At 44.5% G+C, this 27,891-nt stretch overlaps 1 protein-coding gene across 1 annotated transcript; it reads right to left on the bottom strand.

Moving 5' to 3' along the window:
* Window positions 1–60: 60 nt before the first annotated feature.
* FKBP14 (FKBP prolyl isomerase 14) lies at window positions 61–26,207 on the bottom strand. The gene is made up of 4 exons (XM_078664038.1): window positions 25,924–26,207; window positions 21,659–21,810; window positions 10,569–10,696; window positions 61–581 (listed from the first exon to the last, which is right to left on the bottom strand). The coding sequence occupies exons 1-4, from the start codon at window positions 26,118–26,120 to the stop codon at window positions 423–425; spliced, it is 636 nt and encodes a 211-aa protein (XP_078520164.1). The 5' UTR covers window positions 26,121–26,207; the 3' UTR covers window positions 61–422.
* Between the last annotated feature and the right edge of the window lie 1,684 nt (window positions 26,208–27,891).

The following is a 27,891-nucleotide window of genomic DNA, read 5'->3' as shown; positions in this document are numbered from 1 at the left end:
TTACCAGATTAAAAAAGGTAAGCTACCTTTCAACTATTAATAAAAACAAAGAGAACAATGTTGGAATGAAACAGTGTATTGATCAGTAAAAAAAAGACATTATTATATTGCAAGTAAACTTTTTAGAAGTCATTCTGCATAAATTACTGAAGTAGACATCTTTTCACTGGGAGAGATCGCGGGGCGCAATGTTCTCGCTTCTTGCTCTGGGCACCCAGTCTCAGAGCAGCTTTTCACAGATATTTGGGGAGCCGGTTCCTGAACAGCAAGAGCTCATCCGTTCGTAAGGCACTGAAGGGATGGCAGGTTTCCCCATCCCAGTTCTGTATGTAAACATCTGCTCCAGATGAGGCTTGTTCTTTGAGATCCAGGAGCTGGAGGCGTGGACCAGAGAGTTAAACCAAGGCCCAGGGCATGTGGATTCAGAGCTCGTCGTGTTGGTAGGTGAATTCTCTGGCAGAAATAAACCCATCGCTGTCCTCGTCTTCCTTATCAAAGATGTCCTCCACCAACACATCGTGGTGGGTGTCGTTGACTTCGGTGCCGTGCCTTTCAAACTCCTTCTTCAAGTACACCTTCACCTGGAGGGTTTTACAAGAGAGGGGGAAATAGTTAAGACTTTTTGTGGCAATATGTATGTGATACTATATATATCAACCCTATAGTAACCAAGCATCCTCACCCAGACACCTAACCTTTTACTGCACATGTAAAAATTAAATCAAAATAATTTCTAAAGTGCATGAATGCCTAAAAGGCGTCCTGGTGCTGAAAGTCCAACATTTCCTACCTCAGAACCAGACTTCAAGGTAAACAACCAGTTTTGAGAAGCTACCATAGTTAACTGTGGTCCGCAGTCCTCCTGAGAGAACTTAGCTTATTCCATTCACAAACGAGAAGCCTGTACCAACAACAGTCTATGCCCACACAAGAGTCTATGTTAGACTGCCAAAAGCAGGTGTCTCCAACTAGTCAATGGCGAGCTACCAGTAGCTCGCAGAAACATTCAGAGTAGCTCCCAGCTTTTGACTTCATTTTTAACTAAGAACTGCAATAAATAAGTGTTGCGTTTTCCTTTTAAAGTTCAGGACAGGCTGTGCTTATTTTGCACTATTATCAGGCTGCCGATAGAGCCTGATAATGAGCAGTGCTCCGCTCAGATTTATGACCCATGCGGGTCACAGAGGTTCAGAGCTGAAGCATTGAGGTATTTACCTCTTAAATAAAAATCGTTCTCAACTCAATATTGGAAATTGAGAACAAAATGGTGTTCCAGAATGCTTTTAATTGAGAGGAAATTAAAATGGAGTTAACTTAATGATTCAAATGTCCTCCCTTTTCAAAGTTTGGCATGTACAAACAGCAGGCACCTTGCTTCCAGTGGCTGGTAGGCATAGTATCATACATATAACTGAAAAAAATAGTCACCATTTTCTTTTAAATGGGAGAAATTTAAAGCGATGAAAAATGTTTCTATGAAACATCAAGTTTTAATGTTTTTCTCTACTTAAATTAAGCCAAAGAAATCCTAATGCTTTTGAAGCATATTTCTTGACTTTAAATTCCTCACATTTAAATAACTGTATTTTCCTGTTCTAAATATAGCATCATGTCTACAAGCCACTCGGAGTAAAATGTCTGCAGTTTGTAAAGACATGGGAGAAAACTCAAATAAAAAGTTTCATGTAATGCATACAAATAAAGTTAACTCTTCATTTGAATTTTCTCCCATTTCAAAGTGTCACATGTACACACAGTAGGTAAATTGCTCTCGGTGGCTGGTAGACACGCTCCCATATTTAGAACTGAAAAATATGGTTATTTTTTAATTTTTTTAAAAAATTTTAAATCTAGAAAAATGTTCCCAATTACAAACATTTTTGCAGAACATTTTTCTGCACTAAACATTTCTCCCGTTTAAAAACAAAATGGTTGTATGTTTGTGCTGAACATGTAACAGTAGTAAACAACACAAAATGCCCAAACCACAGTAATTCAATACATTTTTTTGATATAGGGTAAGAAACACTTTATTGTTGCTTCCCTGGACACCATTATTTTGTGTCAATCATTTTATGTTTTTCTATAATTTGAAAAAATTGCTGACAGAAAAAAAGACATTGATTGCAAATGTTTACAAATATTTACAAGACTAAACGAATTTTAGCAAACATTAAAGGCTATTTACACATTTAGAAAACATTAGAACACACATTAGAGGTAATCATACTCTTTATTACCCAGGAAACCACTTTCTTTGCCGGAGTCCAAGACTCTCGAAATTTGTCCCTGAATGTCCTTTGTAGGGTCCTCTGTTAGTGCGCGATACCAGATGGTGTTGTTGACCTGCTTGCCACCCTCTGACAGGTACATCGGGCGGGGCCAGATGACTATCGCCCCGCCCTTGTCCGCCGGTTTAATAACTATGGAAGGGTCATTTTTGAGCGAACCTATTATGTCTCTCTGTTTTTTACTCATATTTTGTTTGGTAAAGATCTTGGCTTTCTCCATCTTGGTGATGGAAGACAGTAATGTATGTTCGAAAGCTTGAACCTGTTTTGGGATATTAGTATAAGGAACAAAAGTAGATTTGTTCCTCAAACCAGTTGTTTCTACACTAGAAGTTAATGGAGCATTGGCGAAAACCGCCTTCAATCTGATTTTACGGCAAAATTCTATTGCTTCCATTTTCAATTTAGTGAAATCGGTGTTCGTACTAGGTACGAATTTTAAACCAAGATTGAGTACTGTTTCCTCCTCTGTAGACAAAACTCTAGATGACAAATTAACTACAGTCGAGGAGTTACCTATGACTTGTAATTGCTGCTCCGGGTTCGCATTTCCCATGGTACCTTGTACCTGGGTTTTGTTTGTTTGCCTTTGTATAAAAAAGACACTCCCTTCTTTTGGTTGCTGTTGTTGGACCCCGATGAATCTGAGGACGATGTGCTTGAGAAAGTACTAAATCGGTTTCTGGATCTGCCCTGGTATGTTGATAAGGCCTGACGCGAATCTGATTGTGAATAGTAGTCTTCGAGTAGGAATGGATAAACTTGTTCTATTTTAAACGCCCTGACGTCGCGCTCGTATCTGTTGTTTTTATCTGTTATAGTATTGTCCTTAAAGATTTGAATATCTTTATCTATTTTGTCCACAAGGGACTTTGCATCGGTGACCACCAGGCTGGTCTCAATGGACTTGGTCAATTCCTCTATTTCCTGTGCTTCCTTGTCGCATAAACGTTGTGCCGTTTCAATGGTATGGACCATAAGGTCCCGGCTGCATTTGGTATTAATGTAGCTAAAACCTTTTTTATATTCAGCGTCTTCTGTAAAGATGACGGGTACGTTTTTCACCTGGAGTATTGGTTGGGAGATACAAAGTATCACTGTTGTACTAAAGCTAGGACCGGCTGGTCCAGCGTTAGAAATTATATAAGACATTTAATCATTTATCTTCCCAACCCCCAGTTTCTCTCATTCAGTGTTTGTAAGCTTTTTGTTGTTTGTAATTGAAATGTTTGAATTATTTTTTCAATAATGTCTGATGTGAGAATATTTTCTAATGTGTGTTCTAATGTTTTCTAAATGTGTAAATAGCCTTTAATGTTTGCTAAAATTCGTTTAGTCTTGTAAATATTTGTAAACATTTGCAATCAATGTCTTTTTTTCTGTCAGCAATTTTTTCAATTTATAGAAAAACATAAAATGATTGACACAAAATAATGGTGTCCAGGGAAGCAACAATAAAGTGTTTCTTACCCTATATCAAAAAATTGTATTGAATCACTGTGGTTTGGGCATTTTGTGTTGTTTACTATTGTTATTAGGTCTAGCCCTCACCACATAAAGGACCTAACCCCTTTTGTTCCCAAGTACACGTAACAGTGCCACGTATAACGAAAGGTATGTCCTGAGCCACAAGTACATACAACACAGGCTCCCTGTCACCAATACACACATATTCCATTCATTCACACACACACGTTCAGACATCCCAAAAGATCCCGCTCTCACTGACGCACATGGCAGTCCTAACGTAGTACCACTAGTCACAATATTTTGTTCAAACCATAGTATCGGGCTCCATGGACATAAGGTTTAAAGTCAGTGAAGGTGGGCGAGGGGTGTCGCGTAATATTGCGCGAGTTGCTAATTACGGTTTTCACTGTTCAGAAGTACCTCTTGTTACAGAAAAGGTTGGAAACCCCCTGGTTAAAAGACTGGCCTCTGCAGAACACATATGGTGGCCAGGGAAATACCTTGTAAACATGCACCGCAGGTTCACGGAACAACATTATTGTAATTGTATTTATGAAGCTGAAAAGGCATACGTCCCTTTCTTAAAATGCGTTCACTTATTATATAGTTTAAAACTGAATGCGTGTTTTTTTTTTAACCGTAACAAGAGGAATGACACCAACTTCATGGAGCCCAAACCAACCGATGCTGCTCAACCAGATGTGCAAAGAAACATTTTTTCGCGGAAGGAATAAACATTAATGTTACGTCAAAAAACTAAAGATACCTCTTGGTTCATTTTGCAGCTTTTAGAGATAAGTGTAACTTGCTTTTCTCTGTGACATTTGGAAATAGGACTATTGACAAGGACTTTACAGGAAGAAATCCTACATTGCCAGATATGGCTGAATATTCCTCATATCATTGGCATCGCTGCCCACATCGAAGGACTGCGACTGCCAGTTCTTCAGTGAGAGGACCCCCAGGAAGGGATAGTCCTGCAAGATTATTTGGAAGTAAGATATTGGGTGAAAAGAACATGTTCAGACAAAAGGAGTGGGGGGAGGTGGGGATTTCATAAAAAAGCTGCAAGTGGACAAAGACAGGAGAGAAATAATTCCCTCTTGTATTCTGCGCCCGGAGAGCTTCACTAGGAGGACGCACGCACAAAAATCTACCCTATGAAGTAAACCAGTGTAATTCCTGAACTCTATCTGCACCAGAACCCAATGGCAAACATGGCACTACCTACCTGCTTCAGAACTAAGCAGCAGCTGTGGGTGGGAGTATTTACTGCACCAATCTGGAATGGGGTACAAGGAGAGATGCCTCTGGTGTAAGGGAACATGAATGAGGTGGTTCTGCACACCTTATTTCTCTAAAGTTAATCCAATGAATTATTACCAGTCTTGAACTTGCGTGCAAAACTGGGTAGTGCTATACCCTCAACGCACTTAACGTAATAAATGAATATAGGGAGCGCAGAATCCACGCTCCACTCCCAGCTGCACTGCGTAATAGGATATTAAATCCAACCAACTTATCATTGTTTCACATTATTCAAAGTTCGTCCTTTTATCCGCGTTTTATCAAAAATTGTCTGCATTTTCAAATCCACATACGTGACAAGAATGTACTTTGGGAACTTCTCGTATTTTAGCGTGCCCATCCAGGCCTCTTCCAAAATAAGATCCAAGTACAACAGATAGTTCGTAGCAGCATTCCTTTTATTATAAACCCAATGCATTTCGGGCTGTAGCGTCAGCCCTTCGTCGGGTCACTGCAAATTAATAAATTTAGAACAAACCATCAGAACCTGACAACAGCATTATTAACAATATTCTTTTTCATCTATGCTTAGTGTTCATAATATTCACTCTTGTACTAAAAGCAACATTTAAAATCCATTACGAAACTTTACACCACATAATTATCACCCCAGTGAACAACTACGCTCCTTTGGTTTTAGTGTTATTACCCTCCTTGCACATAGTACGCTTTATTGAACTCCTCTTTTGCCGTTCTTTTGGATGTCTATTTAAACCCGTCATCTGCTAAACAAACTTAGTACAAACATTAAACTTCTGAGAGAACCAGCCTTCGTTATGTTAACCCTTCTCCTATGTTCACACCTCCCTTCCAATCTAGACTGGGACACCCCTATTCTTAAACATGCAACATGAAATTCATCACTGTTTGAACCCGCGCTCTTCCATTCATAATAATTGCACTTTCACGCGTACCTGCTCATTTCATTTTCTTCAAGCCGCTCGGCATACGCCATAGCAGCCATAGAGTTTCAGCTTGTCGGGCCCTGCATTTCCAACCATTTATAAAACGTATCTATACTGCCCCCTTGTGTGCATTAAAATAAACACCTGAATCTTTCAATCCTTAGGTGAAAACTACAAATCCCAACGTGCATTAGTACATACAATGAACCGCTGTCAATCAATAAGTCTTAACTCGAATGTCCTAAATTTCCATCATATTGTTCTATGCATTTCCTCTCCCATCGTATACTCAATTACTGCCCAGAACTTGCCGAATGTAGAAAATTTTCATCTGCAATCATCTTCGTGCCGAAATGCCTTTCTTCCTCTTTGAATGCTGCTACGAACTATCTGTTGTACTTGGATCTTATTTTGGAAGAGGCCTGGATGGGCACGCTAAAATACGAGAAGTTCCCAAAGTACATTCTTGTCACGTATGTGGATTTGAAAATGCAGACAATTTTTGATAAAACGCGGATAAAAGGACGAACTTTGAATAATGTGAAACAATGATAAGTTGGTTGGATTTAATATCCTATTACGCAGTGCAGCTGGGAGTGGAGCGTGGATTCTGCGCTCCCTATATTCATTTATTACGTTAAGTGCGTTGAGGGTATAGCACTACCCAGTTTTGCACGCAAGTTCAAGACTGGTAATAATTGATTGGATTAACTTTAGAGAAATAAGGTGTGCAGAACCACCTCATTCATGTTTAAATAATTTTGCCCTCTGTTGGTTCATGCACCCGTAAGACAAAAAGAGGAAGAAAGGCATTTCGGCACGAAGATGATTGCAGATGAAAATTTTCTACATTCGGCAAGTTCTGGGCAGCAATTGAGTATACGATGGGAGAGGAAATGCATAGAACAATATGATGGAAATTTAGGACATTCGAGTTAAGACTTATTGATTGACAGCGGTTCATTGTATGTACTAATGCACGTTGGGATTTGTAGTTTTCACCTAAGGATTGAAAGATTCAGGTGTTTATTTTAATGCACACAAGGGGGCAGTATAGATACGTTTTATAAATGGTTGGAAATGCAGGGCCCGACAAGCTGAAACTCTATGGCTGCTATGGCGTATGCCGAGCGGCTTGAAGAAAATGAAATGAGCAGGTACGCGTGAAAGTGCAATTATTATGAATGGAAGAGCGCGGGTTCAAACAGTGATGAATTTCATGTTGCATGTTTAAGAATAGGGGTGTCCCAGTCTAGATTGGAAGGGAGGTGTGAACATAGGAGAAGGGTTAACATAACGAAGGCTGGTTCTCTCAGAAGTTTAATGTTTGTACTAAGTTTGTTTAGCAGATGACGGGTTTAAATAGACATCCAAAAGAACGGCAAAAGAGGAGTTCAATAAAGCGTACTATGTGCAAGGAGGGTAATAACACTAAAACCAAAGGAGCGTAGTTGTTCACTGGGGTGATAATTATGTGGTGTAAAGTTTCGTAATGGATTTTAAATGTTGCTTTTAGTACAAGAGTGAATATTATGAACACTAAGCATAGATGAAAAAGAATATTGTTAATAATGCTGTTGTCAGGTTCTGATGGTTTGTTCTAAATTTATTAATTTGCAGTGACCCGACGAAGGGCTGACGCTACAGCCCGAAATGCATTGGGTTTATAATAAAAGGAATGCTGCTACGAACTATCTGTTGTACTTGGATCTTATTTTGGAAGAGGCCTGGATGGGCACGCTAAAATACGAGAAGTTCCCAAAGTACATTCTTGTCACGTATGTGGATTTGAAAATGCAGACAATTTTTGATAAAACGCGGATAAAAGGACGAACTTTGAATAATGTGAAACAATGATAAGTTGGTTGGATTTAATATCCTATTACGCAGTGCAGCTGGGAGTGGAGCGTGGATTCTGCGCTCCCTATATTCATTTCTGGTGTAAGGGAGCCATACTCCAGACACTCCATCTCTTACTTTCACATACAGCGCCCCTAGTGTGGGCATTCTTCTTGCAGAATGACAGCTTTGCACCCGAGTAAACACTGCTGGGGCAGCCACACGGTCAGTTACAAGCCCTTATAATAGACACCATACTAAACTTTTCTAAGCACTGAAAAGAAGTCACAATGTAGGTTTAAAAATAACTGGAGAAAGAGAACCGTAATCCTAATTTGGCCATTCGTGAGTAGGTTTCAAACCAGCACAACCCTCAGGCTTTGTCATACGCGAGCTCTGCTTTAGAGCCAGTTGCCAGGTCTACGTGGGTGCAACAGCTATAAGTAATAGGGTCCTTTGGCCTTGTGGGGTTCATCGAGTGAATGACATCACACCAGATTTTACAATCATTACCCACAGGGCCACTCTGGAATCCTCCCTGTTGGCGAGTGTTGACGTAAGGTGGATAACAAGACAAGCTGTTTTCTTTTTTTAATTCATGCTATTATTACAACAGAGATAAAACACATTAAAAGGAATAGAAGTATTCCTCCAATGGCCAAATATGCATAAAACTTATCCTGCCGTGCATTATGTATAATGGATAACAACCCTTCTGTAGCAAAGCCTCAAAGACATTATTGTAAGACTTTGTAACTCATAATGCTAATTTAATTATCCAACTGGCATAACTCTCTGCTCCGAGTGGTTAGCACAAGCAGGAGCATTCCCACACCTGATAAAATCTCTTGAGAACTAACAGATGGAGAGAGTCTGAAGCGCCTTTGACCTGTGACGCTCACTCGATTACAAATACAATAACTGGAGATTCAACCAAAAGTTGCAAATCAGTCACGAAGTTGGTAAAAGACCCTGCCACCGCAAAGCACAAGTTGCACCAGTGTTGTGATAATAAAGACACATTGGTGAACAACCTCGACAAATGTATATCTACATAGAGACACACAAGTAAAAGTAAAGTAAAGTCCACATTTGTAAAGCGCACAATCACCCGTAAGGGTCTCTAGGCGCTGGGGGCCGTCTGGAAGATTAAGCGAGCTATTGCCCAGAGTCACATGGTGCTGGGCTAATCTGCCGCCAGAGCCGGGGATCGAACCGTGGTCCCCAGATTCCAGCGTCAGTCGCCCTGGCCGCGGCGCCACACCTCTTCCCAAGTGACAAGGCAGTGCCCTACAGAGGTCTCAGACCAGCTCGCATTCCCTGAAGCACTAAACTCTGAATTCACTTGAACAAAGAAATGAAATTAAAAAGAAAAATGATTTGAACACTGCTATGCACGTTCCACGCTTTAGTTAAGAAAATATTATAAAAATAATTAATACTTGCGGCGGATCAATGCTGCTGCCCTTGTATGAAAATGCATGGATAATATCAAAATTCACCCCAGACTCAATGACAATATATGTTCCTCACTTGTATGAGAGGGAGAGAGAGAGAGAGAAACAGAGAAAAGATGAGACAGGTGAGAGACAGAGAGCATATGAGAGAGAGAAAGAAAAGGAGAGAGAGAGAGAGAGAGCGAGAGCGAGGTGTGTGGAAACCAAGAAAGAAGTCTATGACAGAGGAGGAAGAAAGTATAGTGTGAGAGCAAAGTGAGGTGGGAAAAGTGAGAAGAAAGAAGAAAACAAAAGAGGAACAAAAAGACAGACAAAAACAGGCAGGTGAAAGGGAGAAAGGGGGGGTCCAGGGACAAAGGACAAGGAGAACTCAAAAGAAAAGGAAAGAGGAGGGAAGGATGTTGCAAGAAAGGAGGTATTCGTGTAAGCAGGAAAGCAAAGCAGCAGCTTTGGGGAGAGCAGCAGTTTGCCAGGGCACATGTCTCGCTGCAGCTATGCCCATGTGAGACAATGAGCTACAGCTGGTGGCCTGCACAGGTCAAGGATGAAACACATGCTCTGCACTGCTGACACCACCCCCTTTTGTACCGCTTTTGGCCGCCATAAGTGTGGCAGGGTATGCTCAGACGAGAGTCCCTTGCTCACTTTGCCACTGGATTCAAGCAAGCCGGGCTGAAGACGGCTGAAATGCCAGAAACCGGTCCTCGGAAGCTTGTTTCCGGTCCAGGGAAGGCATGGCTTGGCAGTTCGGGCTGGACTGTTCCCATGAGGCACAGGGTCTGAACTGGGGTGGCAGAGTGGGCTAAAGAACGGTGATGGATTAAACCCAGATCTGTTGACTGGGGGTGAATGTTTGATTGGTTCAGATGCTCCGTCCATCACCACCCCCTTTTGCACGACATGTGGGAGGCGGCCCTCACTTTACCACACAAGGCTTAGCCAGGGATGCCAAGGTCTTAGCAGAAGCGACAACCTACGCTTGGCTGTCCAAGTAAGGCTTCAGCCTGGGCTAGAAGCTCCTTTTTTGGTACAAGACATGGCAACCAGCAAGATCCCAGCACACAATGTCCAAGCAATGGCCCTTGAGGTTAAGAGCCCATGATGGTGGACACAGACCAGTGGACAGGAGGGTTCTGCTCCCCATTGTGCATATACAAAGGCAGCTCTACTAAAAGAGAAGAAAAACAAACCAGAAACCGCCAACATTTTTCACATGAACATTCTGCAGGAGGGGAGGAGGATGGAAGTCAGATTAGCCGCCGCGTGAAGCTATGGGGCTGCTTTGGAAGAACACCCACCTCCTCCTTGGACAGCTTCCAGTCATCGTTGAGGTCCATCTCCTGGAAGGATTCGTGTGATCTTGGGCCATTTCTAATATCCATGATTTCGACATCGAAGATCAGCGTGCTGTCAGGGGGGATTTTGCCTGGAACATAAATTCACATGTTAGTTACCTAGCTTCTGCGGTATATTAATATGAATGAACCCCTATAAATGCGAAGAGCAGATGATAAGAACTCCGCCTTTGTCTTGGCTCCCACAGCTCAAAAGTCCCACAGACTTCCCAGAATGGAAGTTTGCATTTCAGAAAGGTAGGACAGTCTTTTAAAGGATGCAATGAATAATCAAGAGACCCATTTCTCTCAGCAAAGATACAGGTTTTAGAGACATCCTTAGCAATGGGCAGGGTTTTAAAAACAGAACCCCGATTCAACAAAATGTAATATCCAAAGTGAGCACTAAAATGAGAAACAGCCATGTGAAGACTGGACCAACTGCTGGTCAATGGAAGAACATTGAAGGGGAGCCTATTCAGGTGAGGTCAATAACAAACACATGCACATACATACACGCACACACAACACCGTTTATTGTTGTTTTTCCAAAGAAATAAGACAGTGTAACAAAACACCAACATGTGCCATAAATGAGGAAATTTCGTCCTGGAGCAACAACATAATCAATACTTTTATACATGCCGATACAATAACACTACCCCCGCCGGCATCAAGTCGCATTATTATTTTGGCTCGCCTAAGTGTACCGGTCAACTTGTCATGTATTCCTATAGGTTCTGAATCGATCCCCCTATTCCTGACCCTATTCTGGTTAAACTAACTATCAAGTTAACTAACAGTCAGCCCATGAGGCAAGAAAAGCCCCCATGATGCAGATACCGTTATCTGACGCAGTAACACTACGGCACAGGAACGTGTTATCTGATTAGGTCATAACGCTTGAGATCTAATTAGACAAGCGACATTCCTCCAGCCCCTGATAAGGCATACGACGTTCTCATAACAAATCAAACCTATGACAACCTGGAAAATCCGTGCGGCCATTGTTTTGATTTCACAGAGAACTTCAGTAAAAGAATGTGCTAACGAGCAAGTCGTATGACATCTTTATTGACGTATCTATGTCCATCCTTACGTCAATCCCGGCACCTTTAAGGTATAAATATTGCCGATCTTGCCCTATGCAAACACACGCGTGGTGACGAGACGGAGCAGCCATACTTGCCGAAGCCAAGAGCAGAGCAGACCCCGCTGGCAGCAGCCCCGCCTTCCTGACGCGCTGAGAGACGCGCTGCTATCTCCTACCGAGAGACCCAGCACCGGCGCTTTCGGGCAGCCCTCGCAGGCAGCCTGGAATATCGAGACCAGAGAAAGAGATACCATTCCTCATTCATCCTAACTTCCAGGTACAGAACTGAATAACCCCTCACAGAGAATTCTTTAGTTATTCACTTGGCAAAAACAAACTTAACTTAAACTGTAACTTTCTATTCCCGCCCACGCATTAGACTTAGGTCAGGTACACGGGGTAGGCGTATTTAGAAACACCAGTTGAGTATGTTTAGTCAAATGTATATGTGTATATAAATATATTTTAATCATTTTAAACATCATATGGCTCAGAAACCATATCAATGTTTTTACAGTATTATTTTATACTATTGCTTTTAATGTATGCACTTTACTTAACTATAAGTATTGCAATAATATCGATCCATTTCTCTTGTACGAGAAAAGAGACTGATCAATAAATAACACCTTTTTATTGAACACGCCCGTCTCTTCCTTTTCTCTACAATCTGATGAGACTAAGAATGCACGTACTGACTTAGTAAAATAATTGCCTTGTGCTCACACGACTCTGGAGATACACTCTTGATTAGGGGAGAGCAAAGTTGTCATGTTCTATGGTTGTCAGAAACTAAATCCCTTCTTGTCTAATCAGGGGAGTTAATTCTTTCCTGAACATTCGAGAAAGTTTCTAGCGAACTCTGAGCTACGCTGGCAAACCCAAAACTTAAGTCTAGTATCGACAGTAGTAGACCTAGTTAACGTCTGGCCTAGGCCTTTACTGCTGTAGGTATTATTCCAATGCGCAGAGCCTATTGGGAAGATAGGAACTACACTACAAACTGGATCCAAGGTTCCCAGATATTTAAATTTTTCTTGTAAGTCGCTCGGGCTTTATACACCGGTTACACCATTGTGCCACACAGACTCACCCTGTTGACCCATTCAGTCAGTGTAAGGGCACAGGAGTCTCACCAGGATCACGCGATATCTCTTCGCCACTAAATAGCTCATATCGACCAGAGTTGTGACCCCCCCCCCCTCCCCTCCCCCCCCAATGGCCATGACTCCCAGCAGAGTGATTTTGGGGCTCAATACAAGTCTATCATCTATGACTCTGCTTAGGGCTCTGCTATTGGCCAACCAGTAAGCACTGATGATTGGGCATTGCCAGAGCAAGTGCTATAAGGTGCTCAGTGAAGCCCCACATCGGAGGCAAGCCGGACTACTGGTGTGTTCCATTCACCGCAGCTGGGATGGTGAATAGTAAGATTTTAAGCTGGATGGGACAAAACAACATTAATATTGCCAACAGCCAGGACACCATCTTTGCCTCAACACAATCATCGTCCGCCAGGGCACCCAGGTCCACCTCCCAACTGATCTTGAGAGCCACCAGGGGGACAGTTGCCCTGTTCACCATGGTTCTATATAACTGAGAGATTACACTTTTGCCCAGTGTGTCCATCGTTAGGATACATTCAGTGGAGCTATACTCCCGCACGCAGTGGGTAGGTCTCTATATGAATTAAGGGCATGTCTTAATTGTAGGTAGCAATTAAATTGTGAAAAGTGGAGTTGGAACTCTGCAGCTAGATCATGGAAGGGCTGAATGAGACTGCTCGTGCAGAGGTCTCCTAGAGTGAAGAGGCCTATTAAGCCCCAGTGCGCAAACCCAGGGAGTTTCACCGTTTCAGACAGCCACGTGCCCTGCAGCAGAGGTGCTGCTGCTGTGATTTTGGTATGCCGTTTAATGTACTTTGACGTGGCCTGCCAGCAGAGAATAGGGAGGCATGAGACCGGGGGTATCGAGTGAGGTAGACTCTTGCGATACAGCAAACTGAAAATGCTGTTGGGTTGAAGGAGGTCGAGCTCCAGCCTCACAACAGGGTCATCCATCTGCATATAACCAGTCATTAATGGGTATCATACAATCATGTCGCCTCCGTCTTTTGAAATATATTACTTACTGCTCTCAAGACGAGTTGCACCCATAAAAAACTTGGAAAAAAAACGTTTGATCGTCACATGGGGACCAATTGAAAGAAACATCTCTTCCAGAGCACAAACTCACGAACTACCTTTCAAAGCACAAGTTGGATGGCAAAGTTGTTTAACCATGCGCAGTTACAATGTGACATTTATACCATTTGGCATGAATACTTATGAATGTGTATAGAACTTGTATTATCAGTCTATGTTAAATATTAGAGCAGGGATTTCGACAAATTGACGTCAGAATGTGACATCTGAGGGTGGGCGGGGTAATTTCAGTTTCATATCGAGGATTGTAAAAACACTAATGCACGGGTTGATACAACAACGGTTAACGAGGTGTGCCGCATAAAGATCTGAGAGGCTGTAATCGATGGGAAGGATACGCAGGGGTTTATGGGACAGGTAGTATATGAGGGGTTGAGAGCGCCAGACAGTAGGTGAATAGGAAGGGTACTGGTTTTTGAAAGTTGAATTACCTATTGCGGAATGTAACGTGGAGTGTGGGTTAACGATGGTAAGAGTAGAAAGGAACAATCTGGATAGGTAGAACGTAATCACATTTGCAGAGGGGAAGGAAGGAGTTAAATGGTAATAGGTCAGATGGAGGGGAGGGGCAACATCACAGGTGCTACAAATAGAGCGAGGTGAGAGGGAAGGACACAGATTGTTATGAACACGGCGTAAGGACGGTGGTCATATTACTAGTTGAAGGTAAGAGGAGAGTACTCATTAGTTTATGAGATGCGGTGACAGCGAGATATGTAATAGACGCGGGTTTTATACTGCTTCGTTCAGATCAGAAAGGAGATAGTGGGAATTTATGGTTGTTGGAATCAGAAGGGAAGGGGCGAGTTAGGGCATTGAACTAGCGGTAACGATGAAGTTACACATTAGCGGGAGGACGTCAATAAAAGGGAGAGCTGGAACCTTAGGCATGGACTCGTAATATGTAAAGTGATAAAGAACATGTTGAAATTGTGGAAACACAGAGTCTAATATTAATGTTTTGATTTGTAGAGCACCCCTGACGAAGGGCCAGGCAAGGCCCGAAATGCATTGGGTTATTTGAATCAACTGAGGAGGAATCCTTATGTACGTTCCATGCTCCAAGATAAGGCCTGGATTGGCATTTTTGTGGCATTAAGGACATAGCGTAAAACATAAGTGTCCCTCATGTGACAACGGAAAACATTGGTTAAAGTGATAACTGTGGCAAAAATGAAGATGAAAATAAAAATATTGAAGAAAAGCAACATATTTGTGGCATTGTTTAATAATGCACGGAACTTAGCTGTGCGTCCGGTTCTGGGGCGACATGGAAACCCAGTTTGGAAATGTAGTATTTACACGTGTCAAAAGGGCAGGACACGGTCCGGACCAGCACGCAAAACTAAATTTGAGTAAAAGTAAAAGCAACGAGCAAATAATGAAGAAGCAAGAGGTGTGCACTCTGTCGCCTCCGTCTTTTGAAATATCATACTCGATGCCCAGTAGTATAGCTGGACATCCGCCCAGCTCAGGCCTGCCTCATGCCGCATTTTCCAAAAGGTGAACCGGGATGTTTTCCCTGCCCAAATGACTGTGCTGATTTGAGCCCATAGCCCCGTAAAGAATGTGTGCAGCAGAGCGAAGGGGTAGTGTTGCACGAAATACAAAAAAAGAGAGAGGGTAACAACCTTGAATAATGCTCCCCCTTCCCGCCCCCCCCTCCTTCGGCCTGGCAAGACAACGGTAAAGATGCCCAAACTTTAAATACAGGCTTCTTTACCGTAGGTCTTAGTTTCGGACAACAGGGACAATAAATTGCGCTACCAGTATCATTATCACTCCTCACGCACGTCTACCAAACCCTACCTGATACAGGACCTGTGTACCTTAACCACCGCCTCGCATTCGACGCACCCACCTGAGAACTCCACTCTGGCCAACTGGCCCTGGCTACTGTCCCCAGTATCCTCAAGACCCCGGCCGGGATCCTTCTCCTACCTCGCAGCAAAGACCTGAAAACACCCTGCCTCTCCACCTCAGGCAATCACCGCCACTGCCTCAATTCAGGAAGGACCTCAAGACCTGGCTCTTCAACTGAACCACAGCACCTTTGACGGACCAGCAGTGCCCCCCCCCCCCCACCCAACCAGTGCCTTGAGACCCTTACAGGCGAGTAGTCGTGCTCTACAAGCTCCCGAGTGATTGCTGATTGTTGGGAGAGAGCACCTGCCATACCCAAGTAGTCAAAGCCATCTCCTGCTACCTGGAGTCCCAGCTCTGCTGCCGCTGTTTCCCCGCTTTCCCTGATGGGAACCAGAGCAGATTTCCCCCAGGTCACCCAGTCCCACCGCGTCTCCATGGATACAGAGAAGTTCCATGAGGCGAGGGTTCGTGGTGTGGGGTGGCTAGACATCTGCATAGAAGGCGATTCTGTCCTCATGACCACCCTCCATCGAAAGCCACGTACACTGGCAACTATGCGGATCAGTTCAGCTAAATGCTCCACTACCAGGGCAAAGAGCAGTGGGGACAATAGGCAACCCCAATGGATGCCTTTCTATACGGAGGAAGGTTGTGAACAATCTCCCATTGATGCAGACTTGGGCCCGCAGGTCAACGTAGAGGGGTTCGACCCAAAGGATGAATCGAGGTCCGAAGAGCATTTTACGGAAGAAAGCCATTAAAAAGGTGGGCATGGAACCAATTCAGGTGGTCCGTGTCGAGAATTCTTAACCGAAACAAAATACGTCCAGAGTCGGGCTCCAGCTGAGCATCCTCAATGGGGAGTGGGTTGCCTACGCGATCTTGAGGTGACCAATGACGCATTCAACCCGTGCAAGCTATCTTGGGGGCTCGGATCTGACCACAGAGGAAGAACAAAGCAGTGCCCCGTAGCAGTCTTGACAGCCTTCCACAGCATGGCGGGGGAGGAAACCGTGCCACCATTACGGGCAAAATAATTTATAATAGTATCATTGAGAAATTCAGCAAAAGAGTTGTCTTGGAACCACTACGGACCTCGCTCTCCACCAGCCTTCCTGCCAATTGTCAACATCTCCGAGGAGAGGTCGTAAAGTCCCCAAGGAGGTATGCTTGTGCAGGAGATATTATCAATATCTGTGATGGTTCAGAGGTAGTAAATGGTGGAAGACGTTCCAATTCGGGCATCAGCAACAGGTGTATTGCCTATCACTACCATGGTGTAACTGCCAGACATGGAGTCTCAAGGTTTTGGCCCTTATGGGCATGCCCTAGTATCTAGGGCCACCGCGTTGGAGTCTGTACTGCATTAGGTTGTCATCACAGCGTTAAAACCAATGCCTATGATAGTCAGGCCAGGGAATGTATTGGCCAGGAGTTTGCCTCTAACGTGGAATCCAATACTATGCGAAGGAGGAACCAGGCATGACCCTCCAAGAGCTCAGAAAGCAGTATGAAGGGACCGGCGGGATCAGAGACACTTTGTTGAAGACCAGAGGGAATGTTTTCTTTAAGAGCATAGACACCTTAGTCTACCTCAGATAATTTACCCTGGGGTACCAGTGTCTCCCCAGGAAGGAACAATTCGTTCCCAGTAAGTGTGTCTCTTGGGATATCAGGGCCGTAGGAAAATGTAGTGATATATTGCATGACCGCCCACCTTTTGATTTTATTATTGAGGCCCTTAAGGTTCCAGGGCAGTAGGTTACAGCCTACAGGGAGACCAGAACTCAAAGAGTTTGCCATTAGGGGGTCGAAGGGATGAAAGGTTCATCAAATGAGGACTTGAATTGCTCTGGCACCAAAACTAAAATGAAAAAGTGAACACGCAAAAAAATCGGCAACAACATGTAGCCAGCAAACTTCCATCCCTCCCTACACTTCTCCCCATGAAGCATCTGTCACACTAGTAACAGAAGCCAACGTGAATAACTCCAACATCCAGGGGCAGGTGCATCGCCAGGGACCTATGCACTCTCGCAACCAAAAAACAGGGTGACAGCTCCTCCATCTGGAGCCCTGATTGCAGCCATTTGGATATGAATTATGAAGCAAATTGGGTCGGGCCATTCCACCCCCTCTGTGACCCCCACAATGCGGATATTGTATCTTCCAGATATATCCTCGCCCTCACCTTCAGGACACTTACCTTACACTAGAGGGTAGTCAGCACAGTTTCAATGGAATCCTCTACTTCTGGGAACCATACTTCCGCCTTTGTCACACTATTGAACGTATCGTGCAGGTACCAAAGCAACAACGACAGGCTCAGTTAACCTATCTTACCCTCCAAGGAGAACCTTGAAGCCTGGATAGCTTGACATTCCTCTCATGCCACTCCACTCTATGCTACTCTACAAGACTCCACTCTATACCATTCACATTCCCTCAACACTACCCACTCCATGACACTCAACGCCACTCCACTGTACTACACTCAAATCTACTCCACACAACATTCTATTGCAATCCACAACACTCTACCCCACTCCACTCTGTAATAATCTACTCCAAAACACTCTTCTCTATGTCAATCTAGGCACCTGCGTTCTACGACACTTCACCCCACTTCTCTCTACAACACACCGCCACGCTACGACACTCCATTTCTAGGACACTCCACGCCAATCTACTCTAACCCACTGCACTCTACGCCACTCGATTCTACCCCACTACCCAGCGCTCTATTCTGTGACACTACTGCACTCTAAAAATAGATACAATGAACAAGGGTTTTATAGCTTGAAGTACATTCACTTCCACCCACTTGACTTAATGACTCCTAAAACCAGGAGTGAGGCAAGTTGCCAGAAGGATACACCGTCACCCCCTGAGCCGCCTCTTTTTGTAGTCCATGCGTTTCCCATCTGGCTCTTATTACACTGCTCTATGTGCACCTCTTGGTTTAGATGCCTCTCGCAGTTGGGCTCAACAAAAACATCACAGGTTTTGAATGGACAACCTGTGGCTTGGACAGATGCAGGTGCTGGCTCGTCCATCCTGAACAAGGCTGCTGCAGATGTCTGTCCCATAACTGGGTGAGAAGTTTAAAGCTCTAGCCTTCGCTTAACAGGTGTGCAGACATGAGGAGATTAGTTCTACTTCTTTCAACAAATCTGGCTTTGGAGAGACAGTCACTGAAGTGAATCTTCTCCAATTTGTGATAATTATTATTTAATCACATTGAGCCTGGGCTTGGTTTCGTCACTACTCCTTTCAACTAATGGATATTAACAGATGTGTACACCGGCTTCCAGTAATTCACGCATGCAACTTATTAGGGATTTCCAATTTCCATCAACTGCGTAACATGTTTGCTCAGATGTTTAGATGGGGCTCCTAATTCGGGGGTAGAACCCCAAGATTCTGCCTCTATTCCCTGACCAGATGCAATGTTTAATGATCTGCTCATTAAGTTGCCTACAACAGTTTTTCGAAGATTACAGGGTATATGGAAGAAGCATATCTAGACGGGATGCTAGTTGGTCGTCAGTCGATGTTCATCAGATCCATAGTGCAGCGACAGAGATATAGAAGATACAGAGATATATATTCAACCACAACTCCCCACACATGAAAGCGCTGAACTGGCTCCCTCTAGTTGAAACTGGCATGCATTACACACAAGGCTCTATACATAAACTCCCCTTCCTATGTGGCACAGAAACTAGTGATATCTGGAGGAAGCAGGAACTCCCGGTCCACTAGAAACCTCCTACTCCAACCTGCCTCCTTTCAGAAAAAAGAACCTACAACAGGGCGTTCACCGGAGCAGCACCAAGAATTAGGAACTCTCTCCCACCTGCCATCAGAAGAATCCCTTCTCTAGCACGCTTCAAAAAGGAGGCCAAAATCTTCCTCTTGGGTAAATTCCTCGTCCAAGGCCTGCCCTCAACCATCACATTGTGCCAGATGAATCTAAGACTATCGCTTCTTCCCCAGATAACCAATTCTCCCCACAAGAATGTGTGGGACCTTTGTTTTTACTGACTCGAATGGTGATTGTAACCATACACCTGTATACCCTTTTTCCCTATGTTCTCAGCACCCCAGCACCTCGCCGTCCTTTTGATGATTTTGTATACTTCTGCACTTTAAACTTTTTTGTTTGTTCACCACTGTATACCGTGTAAAGCGTTCCGATACCCTCATGGGTCAAGTTCGCGCTCTATAAAACACAAAAATAAATAATAAATAGAAGACTCTCCCACTAGACCGTAGGTGAAACTGGGTACACCTCTGTTTTAAGCCACGCTGCAAGACCCACTTTTATTCCATAGCTCAGCCTTTATGAAATTATGTTTTATCTGTAACTCCTCATTTTGGTAGGCCATAATGATGTAGTCTTGGGTACAGGGTTGAGGTTTTACTGTACAAATAATTATCAGAGCCCTTTAAAACCTAGTTTCTAAAGTACTGCCTACTATGTAACTACATCACTTCATTCTTGAATACTGCTGGTTACCGGAGAAGAGTCTGTGGAGGGTGAAAGGTTTGATGTGTTCAGTCAATACGTCTATTACCAGAAGAATCGCCAGCTCACAGAAAGTAATCATTCAAGGACTTTTCAGGCAATTCGTTTTTAAATAAAAAAAAAAAAAACTACTGCTGTACACACAACAGTAAAAGGAAAATCTGCTAGATACAATGTGTTTTCTTCAAAGCTTTAAATCAATGCATTCAACCAGGCAGTTTGGAAACAGCAGGACAGGCAGTGCAATTTTCAAACACCAACAGGTAGCTAGCTCGTTTGGTAGAACCACAAAAATACAATTGTTAGTAGATAATAACTCTTACCAGGCCAACCAGTGACGAAGGGAGGGTGAAAAAGGATGTGAACACATCATGCACTAACTCCTGCAGAAGTGTCGCCGGCGGCCGAAACGTGTCATGCAAAGGCTTTGATTAGACAACTACAGATCTAGTGTTAAACAGAGAAAGAAGAGCCATGGGATTACAGTTATGAACTGACATTTTCTTGGAGTGGAGGAATAGGGGGTTAGTGGTTTTAAAAGAGATTTCTGGTACAGAGTCCAGTACTCCAAGTGCTCGAAGTAAACACTCACATGTCATCACAAGGTAAGTAGATTCACTGTGCAAGTCTCACACATTAGCAGATTTTATAAAAACCTTAACCTTCAATAGTTCATGATGCAATACTGCACAGTTGCACAACAGTGAGGTTCCAATACATTGCTTCCCATCACCTGGTGATATGAAAGTTGAACCAGAGTAATTTTCACCAGGTCACATCTACAGTATCCTTCATGCCACCCTCACCTAAAGACAGTCCATGACCCCAGGATGGGAGGCAGGCCTGTATAACCGAATCGGAGCACACGTTTATGTCCTTTCCTAGTGACAGTTAGAATCCTGGATAAACTTGCAGCTAGGACGACTCTCAGGTGTAAAGCGGAGACCTCCAGGTGACACCAGTGAATACTCACAACTAACAGAGCCATCATACTGAATCGCAACACCTGTATCTCAGTCCACTCTGCCTGGTTACACTGCGTAACTTGTCCCAAGCGCCTCATATATTTATCTGTTTACCCATGGGCAGCATCATAAGGGCAGAGCTTCAAATTCAGTAATGAACTATTGAAACACAAAGCAGGTAAGATCTCACAACCACACTCCATCACTGCAATAGCCCCTCAGACACAGAGGTCAGGTCAATAACAACACTAAAGGGACTTCTGCATGTACCATTAACTGCCATCAAACTCCCTCGCACAGTCGAATAGTGGGCGACAAGGTGGGCACTCCCACTAGGTAGAGTTTAAGACCAAACTTGCATTTCAAAGAACGTCCGCTCCAGAGAAGAGCCTTACCTTTGCCCTCTTTCCCGTACCCCAAGCTGGGAGGCACAGTCAGTACCCGCTTCTCTCCTATGCACATCCCCTGCATGCCCTTATCCCAGCCAAGGATCACCTCCTTTATGCCCAGCGTGAACCAGACAGGCTGACCATTGTTGTCTTTATACCTACAAGAAAATGCAAGAGATTGGTAGATATTGACAACATTTCAAATGCAACACTCCTAAATAAAATAATGAAAATAGAACACTTCCCAAAGCATCTGTTCCCCTGCTGAAGTAAGGACAGTGTGAAAGGACTTAAGGGTTCGAGGCTCAGGGTGTAGGGCTAGGAGTATGGGCTAATCCAATAGGGGGTTGTTGCACAGGAGTTAGGGGCCAAGAGTTAAAGGTTAAGAGCTCAAGGTAAATGGTTAAGGTTATAGGAGGTTAAAAATTATAGGCTTATGGTTAAGAGTATAGGATTGGGGGTTGGAGTATTATGTTAAGGGCATGCAGTTAAGAGTAATAGGATTAAAATTACATGATTAATGATTTTGGTATAGTTTTAAAAAGGTCTGGGGTACAGCATTAGGATTTATGGTTATGGGTACAAGTGTTAAGAGGTTACAGTATTAAGGATTATGTGTACAGGATTAGGGATTGAGGTTAAGGGTTTGGGGTATAGGATTTATGGGTATAGGGTTCAAGGGTACAGGATAAAGTATTATGGTTGTATGATTATGGCTTTGGGAAATTGTGTTAAGAGCTCATGGTACAGATGTAGACCTGAGTTTGTACGTTTTGTATCACTTTTCCCATGCAATCATGTCTCCTTCATGTTAAGAAACTTTTATTTTTTGTAAATACCTCTAGAAATGAATTGGTTTATTAGTGTTTGTACAAGTGCGATTGGGAGTCCAGTAGCCCTGGTCTGCTCTGCGGTCTCACAAATGAAGTCTCATGCCAAGACATCACCGGGCATTTGCTCGCTTCACAAATTAAAAAAAACGAATCAAACACCCTAGTGAGAGAGCTTCTCTCCTCCTGAGCAATGTTGGAGTGTATAGCAGCAATTTTGGTGGCCCAAAGCAAGCCTATTGCCCACCTGCCAACACAGCAAGATGACGGAGTGCTGAAACTATTTAGCCATTCAAGAGATCTGGGTTCTTTTGCCCACTCTGCCACTTCAGTTTCGACCCAGCCATATGCAAATCAGTCTTGACCCTGCCCCTCATGGGAACAGTCCAGCCCGAACTGCCAAGCGGAGTTCTCCCTGGACCAGAAACAAGCATCCTGGGACCGGTTTCGGGGCACCACCCCTCATCAGCCAGGCCAGCCTGAATCCAGTGGCCCAGTTTGTATGGGACCCACGTCTGGGCACACCCTTGGCCACTTAGAGCGAACACAGTTAACACACACATAGGGTGACTGTTTAATTCCCAGGGAAGATGTGGACCTAGAAGGCAACCACATGCCAAGTTTGGGAACCGCAAGGAAGCTTTGATGGGGTGGGAGGTAATCACACACCTCTGCTCGGTGTGTACTCCTTTTACCCTGAACACTCTGACAATCATCCCTCACAAAAGTGCACTGACGCATGCGTCTTATCAAACTCTCACTCATCCATCCCAGGCTCAGCCTATCCAGACTACAGGCACATCCCCTGTCAATCACAGAGATGCAGGGGTGCACCACCCCACGGCTGGGACTCGGGGGGAACCTAAGGTTATAAATAGGAAACAATACAGCCCCAGGGCCATGCAGAGCAGGAGGCCTGGTCTCCTTTTCATCCCTATAGGCACACTGTAGGGAAGGAGAATACACAGAAGTATTTACTGCAACCGATTCTGAGTAGGTCAGTGGCTAGAAACAGAAGCCTAACCCTGGGACTCAGGAAATAAAGCTGTCTGTCAACTGGCTAATCTTGTGGGAGTGACGTAACGCCATTCTGGACTTTCCAGCCAACACATGCAAACATGTTGGGACTTGTGGGCCAAAACATGCAAAAAAGAAAATGCAAGTACCAGCATGCTTGGTGCAAGCCTCTCGAAGCACACCGCAGAAATGAGTGAGTATCAGCTTCTTTGGGCTCATCTTCACCCTCAACACAAGTGAAATGCCTCCTACTCACTTCGAAGAGCCCATCCTCACCCTCCCAAAAAATGCTCAGTCTCCATCAGTGTATATGACCTCACAAGGCAAACACCACTCCTTTCCCCCTCTTAGAGAATCAAATGTTTGAAGGGTAAGCAAGGGCCCTGGTTGGTCAGACAGTGGATGAAAGCGCCCTTGCCACCTTGTGCAAAATCATCAGCCATCACGTGTCCCGTCCTGGGCTTCGTTCCGCTTTGGGAGTTGTAGCCATGGGCTACTTCTCTTTCACCTACTGGATTACGCCTCAGATAACACTGTATTGCAAAAGAAATACTCCAATAATTCACATGGTGCCTTGCTTGGTGGAAAGTAGCTGGTGGCAATCCTAATTAAAACCCAACATTTGTAAAGCGCTCGGCTCCATTCGCATGGCCTCACAACGCTATGCAGTGCTTTAAAGGGAATTACAGAAGTGCATGTGCTCACTAACTAGAGTACCTGCGTGCTCCTGAGAAGTGCCGGTCCTCCCTCTTTAAATATATTGCAGCAGTGCTGAGAAGTGCCAGTTCTCCCCCACTAAATGTATTACCGCAGAGCTGAGAAGTGCCGGTACTCTCCCATTAAATGTATTGCAGCAGTGGTGGGAAGTGCAGACACTCTCCCATTAAATGTATTGCAGCAGGGATGTGAAGTGAAATATACTCTCCCATTAAACGTATTGCAGCAGGGATGTGAAGTGCATGCACGCTCCCATTAATGTATTGCAGCAGGGATGTAAAGTGAAATATACTCTCCCATTAAACGTATTGCAGCAGGGCTGTGAAGTGCATGCACTCTCTTAATAAATGTAATGCAGCAGTGCTCAGAAATGCCGGTACTCTCCCTTTAAATGTATTGCAGCAGGGCTGTGAAGTGCATGCACTCTCCCATTAAATGTATTGCAGCAGTGGTGGGAAGTGCATGCACTCTCCCATTAAATGTACTGCAGCAGTGCTGAGAAGTGCAGATACTCTCCCATTAAATGTATTGCAGCAGGGATGTGAAGTGCATGCACGCTCCCATTAATGTATTGCAGGAGGGATGTGAAGAGAAATGTACTCCCATTAAACGTATTGCAGCAGGGCTGTGAAGTGCATGAACTCTCTTATTAAATGTATTGCAGCAGGGCTGTGAAGTGCATGCACTCTCTTAATAAATGTAATGCAGCAGTGCTCAGAAATGCCGGTACTCTCCCTTTAAATGTATTGCAGCAGGGCTGTGAAGTGCATGCACTCTCCCATTAAATGTATTGCAGCAGTGGTGGGAAGTGCATGCACTCTCCCATTAAATGTACTGCAGCAGTGCTGAGAAGTGCAGATACTCTCCCATTAAATGTATTGCAGCAGGGATGTGAAGTGCATGCACGCTCCCATTAATGTATTGCAGGAGGGATGTGAAGAGAAATGTACTCCCATTAAACGTATTGCAGCAGGGCTGTGAAGTGCATGAACTCTCTTATTAAATGTATTGCAGCAGGGCTGTGAAGTGCATGCACTCTCTTATTAAATGTAATGCAGCAGTGCTGAGAAGTGCCGGTACTCTCCCATTAAATGTATTGCAGCAGTGCAGATACTCTCCCATTAAATGTATTGCAGCAGGGATGTGAAGTGCATGCACTCTCTTATTAAATGTAATGCAGCAGTGCTGAGAAGTGCCGGTACTCTCCTATTAAATGTTTTGCAGCAGTGCTGAGAAGAGCAGATACTCTCCCATTAAATGTATTGCAACAGGAATGTGAAGTGAAATGTACTCCCCCACTGAATGCATTGCAGCAGAGCTGTGAAGTGCATGCACTCCCCCATTGAATGCATTGCAGCAGAGCTGTGAAGTGCATGCACTCCCCCATTGAATGCATTGCAGCAGAGCTGAGAAGTGCTGGTACTCCCCCATTGAATGCATTGCAGCAGAGCTGAGAAGTGCTGGTACTCCCCCATTGAATGGATTGAGCTGGGAAGTGCAGGTACTCCCCCATTGAATGGATTGAGCTGGGAAGTGCAGGTACTCCCCCATTGAATGGATTGAGCTGGGAAGTGCAGGTACTCTTCCTCTCAAGTTACAGAAGTGCATCACTGTGCATGTGCTCAGTACCGGCCAGGACCTGCTCAAATAAAGCCCTGGCACCCCCAGCCTCCCAGTACTCATCCCCCGGTGCTCCCCCCGGCTCACGTGCTGTGGAAGGCCGCCCCGCTGCCCCCCAGGGTCCCGCTGTAGTGCACCAGCAGCAGGTCTCCGTTCTTGCTCTTCCTCTGGCACAGGAAGGGCCGGTGCTTCACCTCCACCGTCACCTCCGGCTCGGGGATCAGCGCCGCCCCGCACAGGACGCCCAGGAGCGCGGCCAGCAGCAGCGGCAGCGGGGACGCCATGGAGAGGACCGAGGACCGATGCCCTGCTGATGGATACGTGGCAGGACCAGCCACGCCCACACCGAGCAAGAGCCAATCACATCACAAAACCTGCGCTACCGACAGCACCCTCACTAAACACGTCACAGGACTCGCCCAACTTTAGAGAAGATCCACGTCCCCCACAGAGCCCAATCAGACAACCAGGACTAACGTGAGTGACGGGGTAAATTACCAATCAGATGCGAAAGACCGACGCAGGTGTGCGCGCGAGTAACATTCCGAACCTGAACACGCCCGCCCGTCACCGAACATTGAACTCCAACTCGTTCTCACGTCTGTCTGTCATCTCCCTGACGCCCGGACGTCTGACGCCCAGGCGTCAGTTGTCATAGAAACGAGACGCTGTCAGTGACGCGCCGCTCTTTGATGGGAAATGCGGCGCCATCTTTGTAAAGGCTTGGAGTTTATTTATTGATGTGATTTTATATGGCATGGATATTAAGATGTCAGCGCGCTTTCGATAAGAACTATAGCTTTTTTTATTTGCAGTTTTATGTACAGCAAACTCCGCCCAAAGGCATCAGAGCGCTGTACATGAGCACAAGATTACTTCATAGAATGTCAGATTTGTTTTCCAATAATAGACTCAAGAAAGTATTCTATAGTATCAAGGTAGACAGAATGCATAGCAACAAATCCGATTCGGGTCGGAGACTCCTGATTTTTTAAGCCAAAAATGGTTTTATTTTTGGTGCTAAAATGTTGGCATGTATGAGAGAGTTACACCTCTTGCAGGTGACTGTGGAAAATCAAGGCCATCAGTGTGTGGTTGGAAGTAAGATTAACTCAGTGAATACTGACTTTATTGTATGATTAATACACATCTTTACAATATAAGATAGGACTCTAGTCCAAGTTATAACAAACTTTTATGCAAACATCATTAAAACTCAAGAAATACAGTTAAAAACATACACGGTGAATCAGAAATTAAAGTGCAGAGCTTGAGTCTGATGTACTTAGTAAGGAGCATTCAATTTAAAATAATTATATTCATCATCAAGTATTCATGTCTCACGTCCAGCAGTGGGCATCAGAGCAATATGAAACAACTTAGCGTCTTTAGCCTACTGAGCTTTAAGGCACTACAGTGCACTTATTTTTACCCTGAGCGGGTGGATGGAGACTAGCTCAATCATTTGTCAGTTGCATCTTCTAGGTGCTCTCTCAAGTGTCTTTCGAATAGAATGATTTTCAAATTCAGTTTGAATTTGAAGATAGTGAGGCATTGCTGAGTAAGCCCTGAGGTAAAGAGTTCCAGATTCTGGTTGCGCTCCAGAGAAAAATTGAGCCATTAATCATTCCTTTTTAGGTCTCGCTGGCGACAGCGCGAAGCGCGTTCTCGCTGAGAGAACTATAGTCATCGGCTCAGCCAACAACGAGTCGAGACAAGAGATGGCCACGCGCGCAGCATTGTCAATGGGAGAGACAAGAGATGGCCACGTGCGCAGGATTGTAAATGGGATTTGGTCGCGCGGTGAGTCAGTCTCCAATTCAGACTCGGAGCAGCCGATGTGCACGCTCACGGCGACGGCGTCTCGTGCGCTCCCACCGCGCTTTCAGTTTTGCGGCCGGCGATCCAGGGAGCTCCATGCACCATGGCCGCCGCCATGAAGATCTGGGGGATCCATGAAAATGCAGCACTCAGCCCCCAGCCTCTAGAGCAGCGTCAGCGGTAAGCGGGCTTCGGGGGCTTCAGTTTGTAAAACGATGACTGGAGCCCCAGTGC

The sequence above is a fragment of the Lissotriton helveticus genome, chromosome 10 (genome assembly GCF_964261635.1).
Source record: "Lissotriton helveticus chromosome 10, aLisHel1.1, whole genome shotgun sequence".
Taxonomy (NCBI): Eukaryota; Metazoa; Chordata; class Amphibia; order Caudata; family Salamandridae; genus Lissotriton; species Lissotriton helveticus.
Note: the sequence above shows the minus strand (reverse complement) of the source record. Positions and strands in the feature narration are given on the sequence as shown.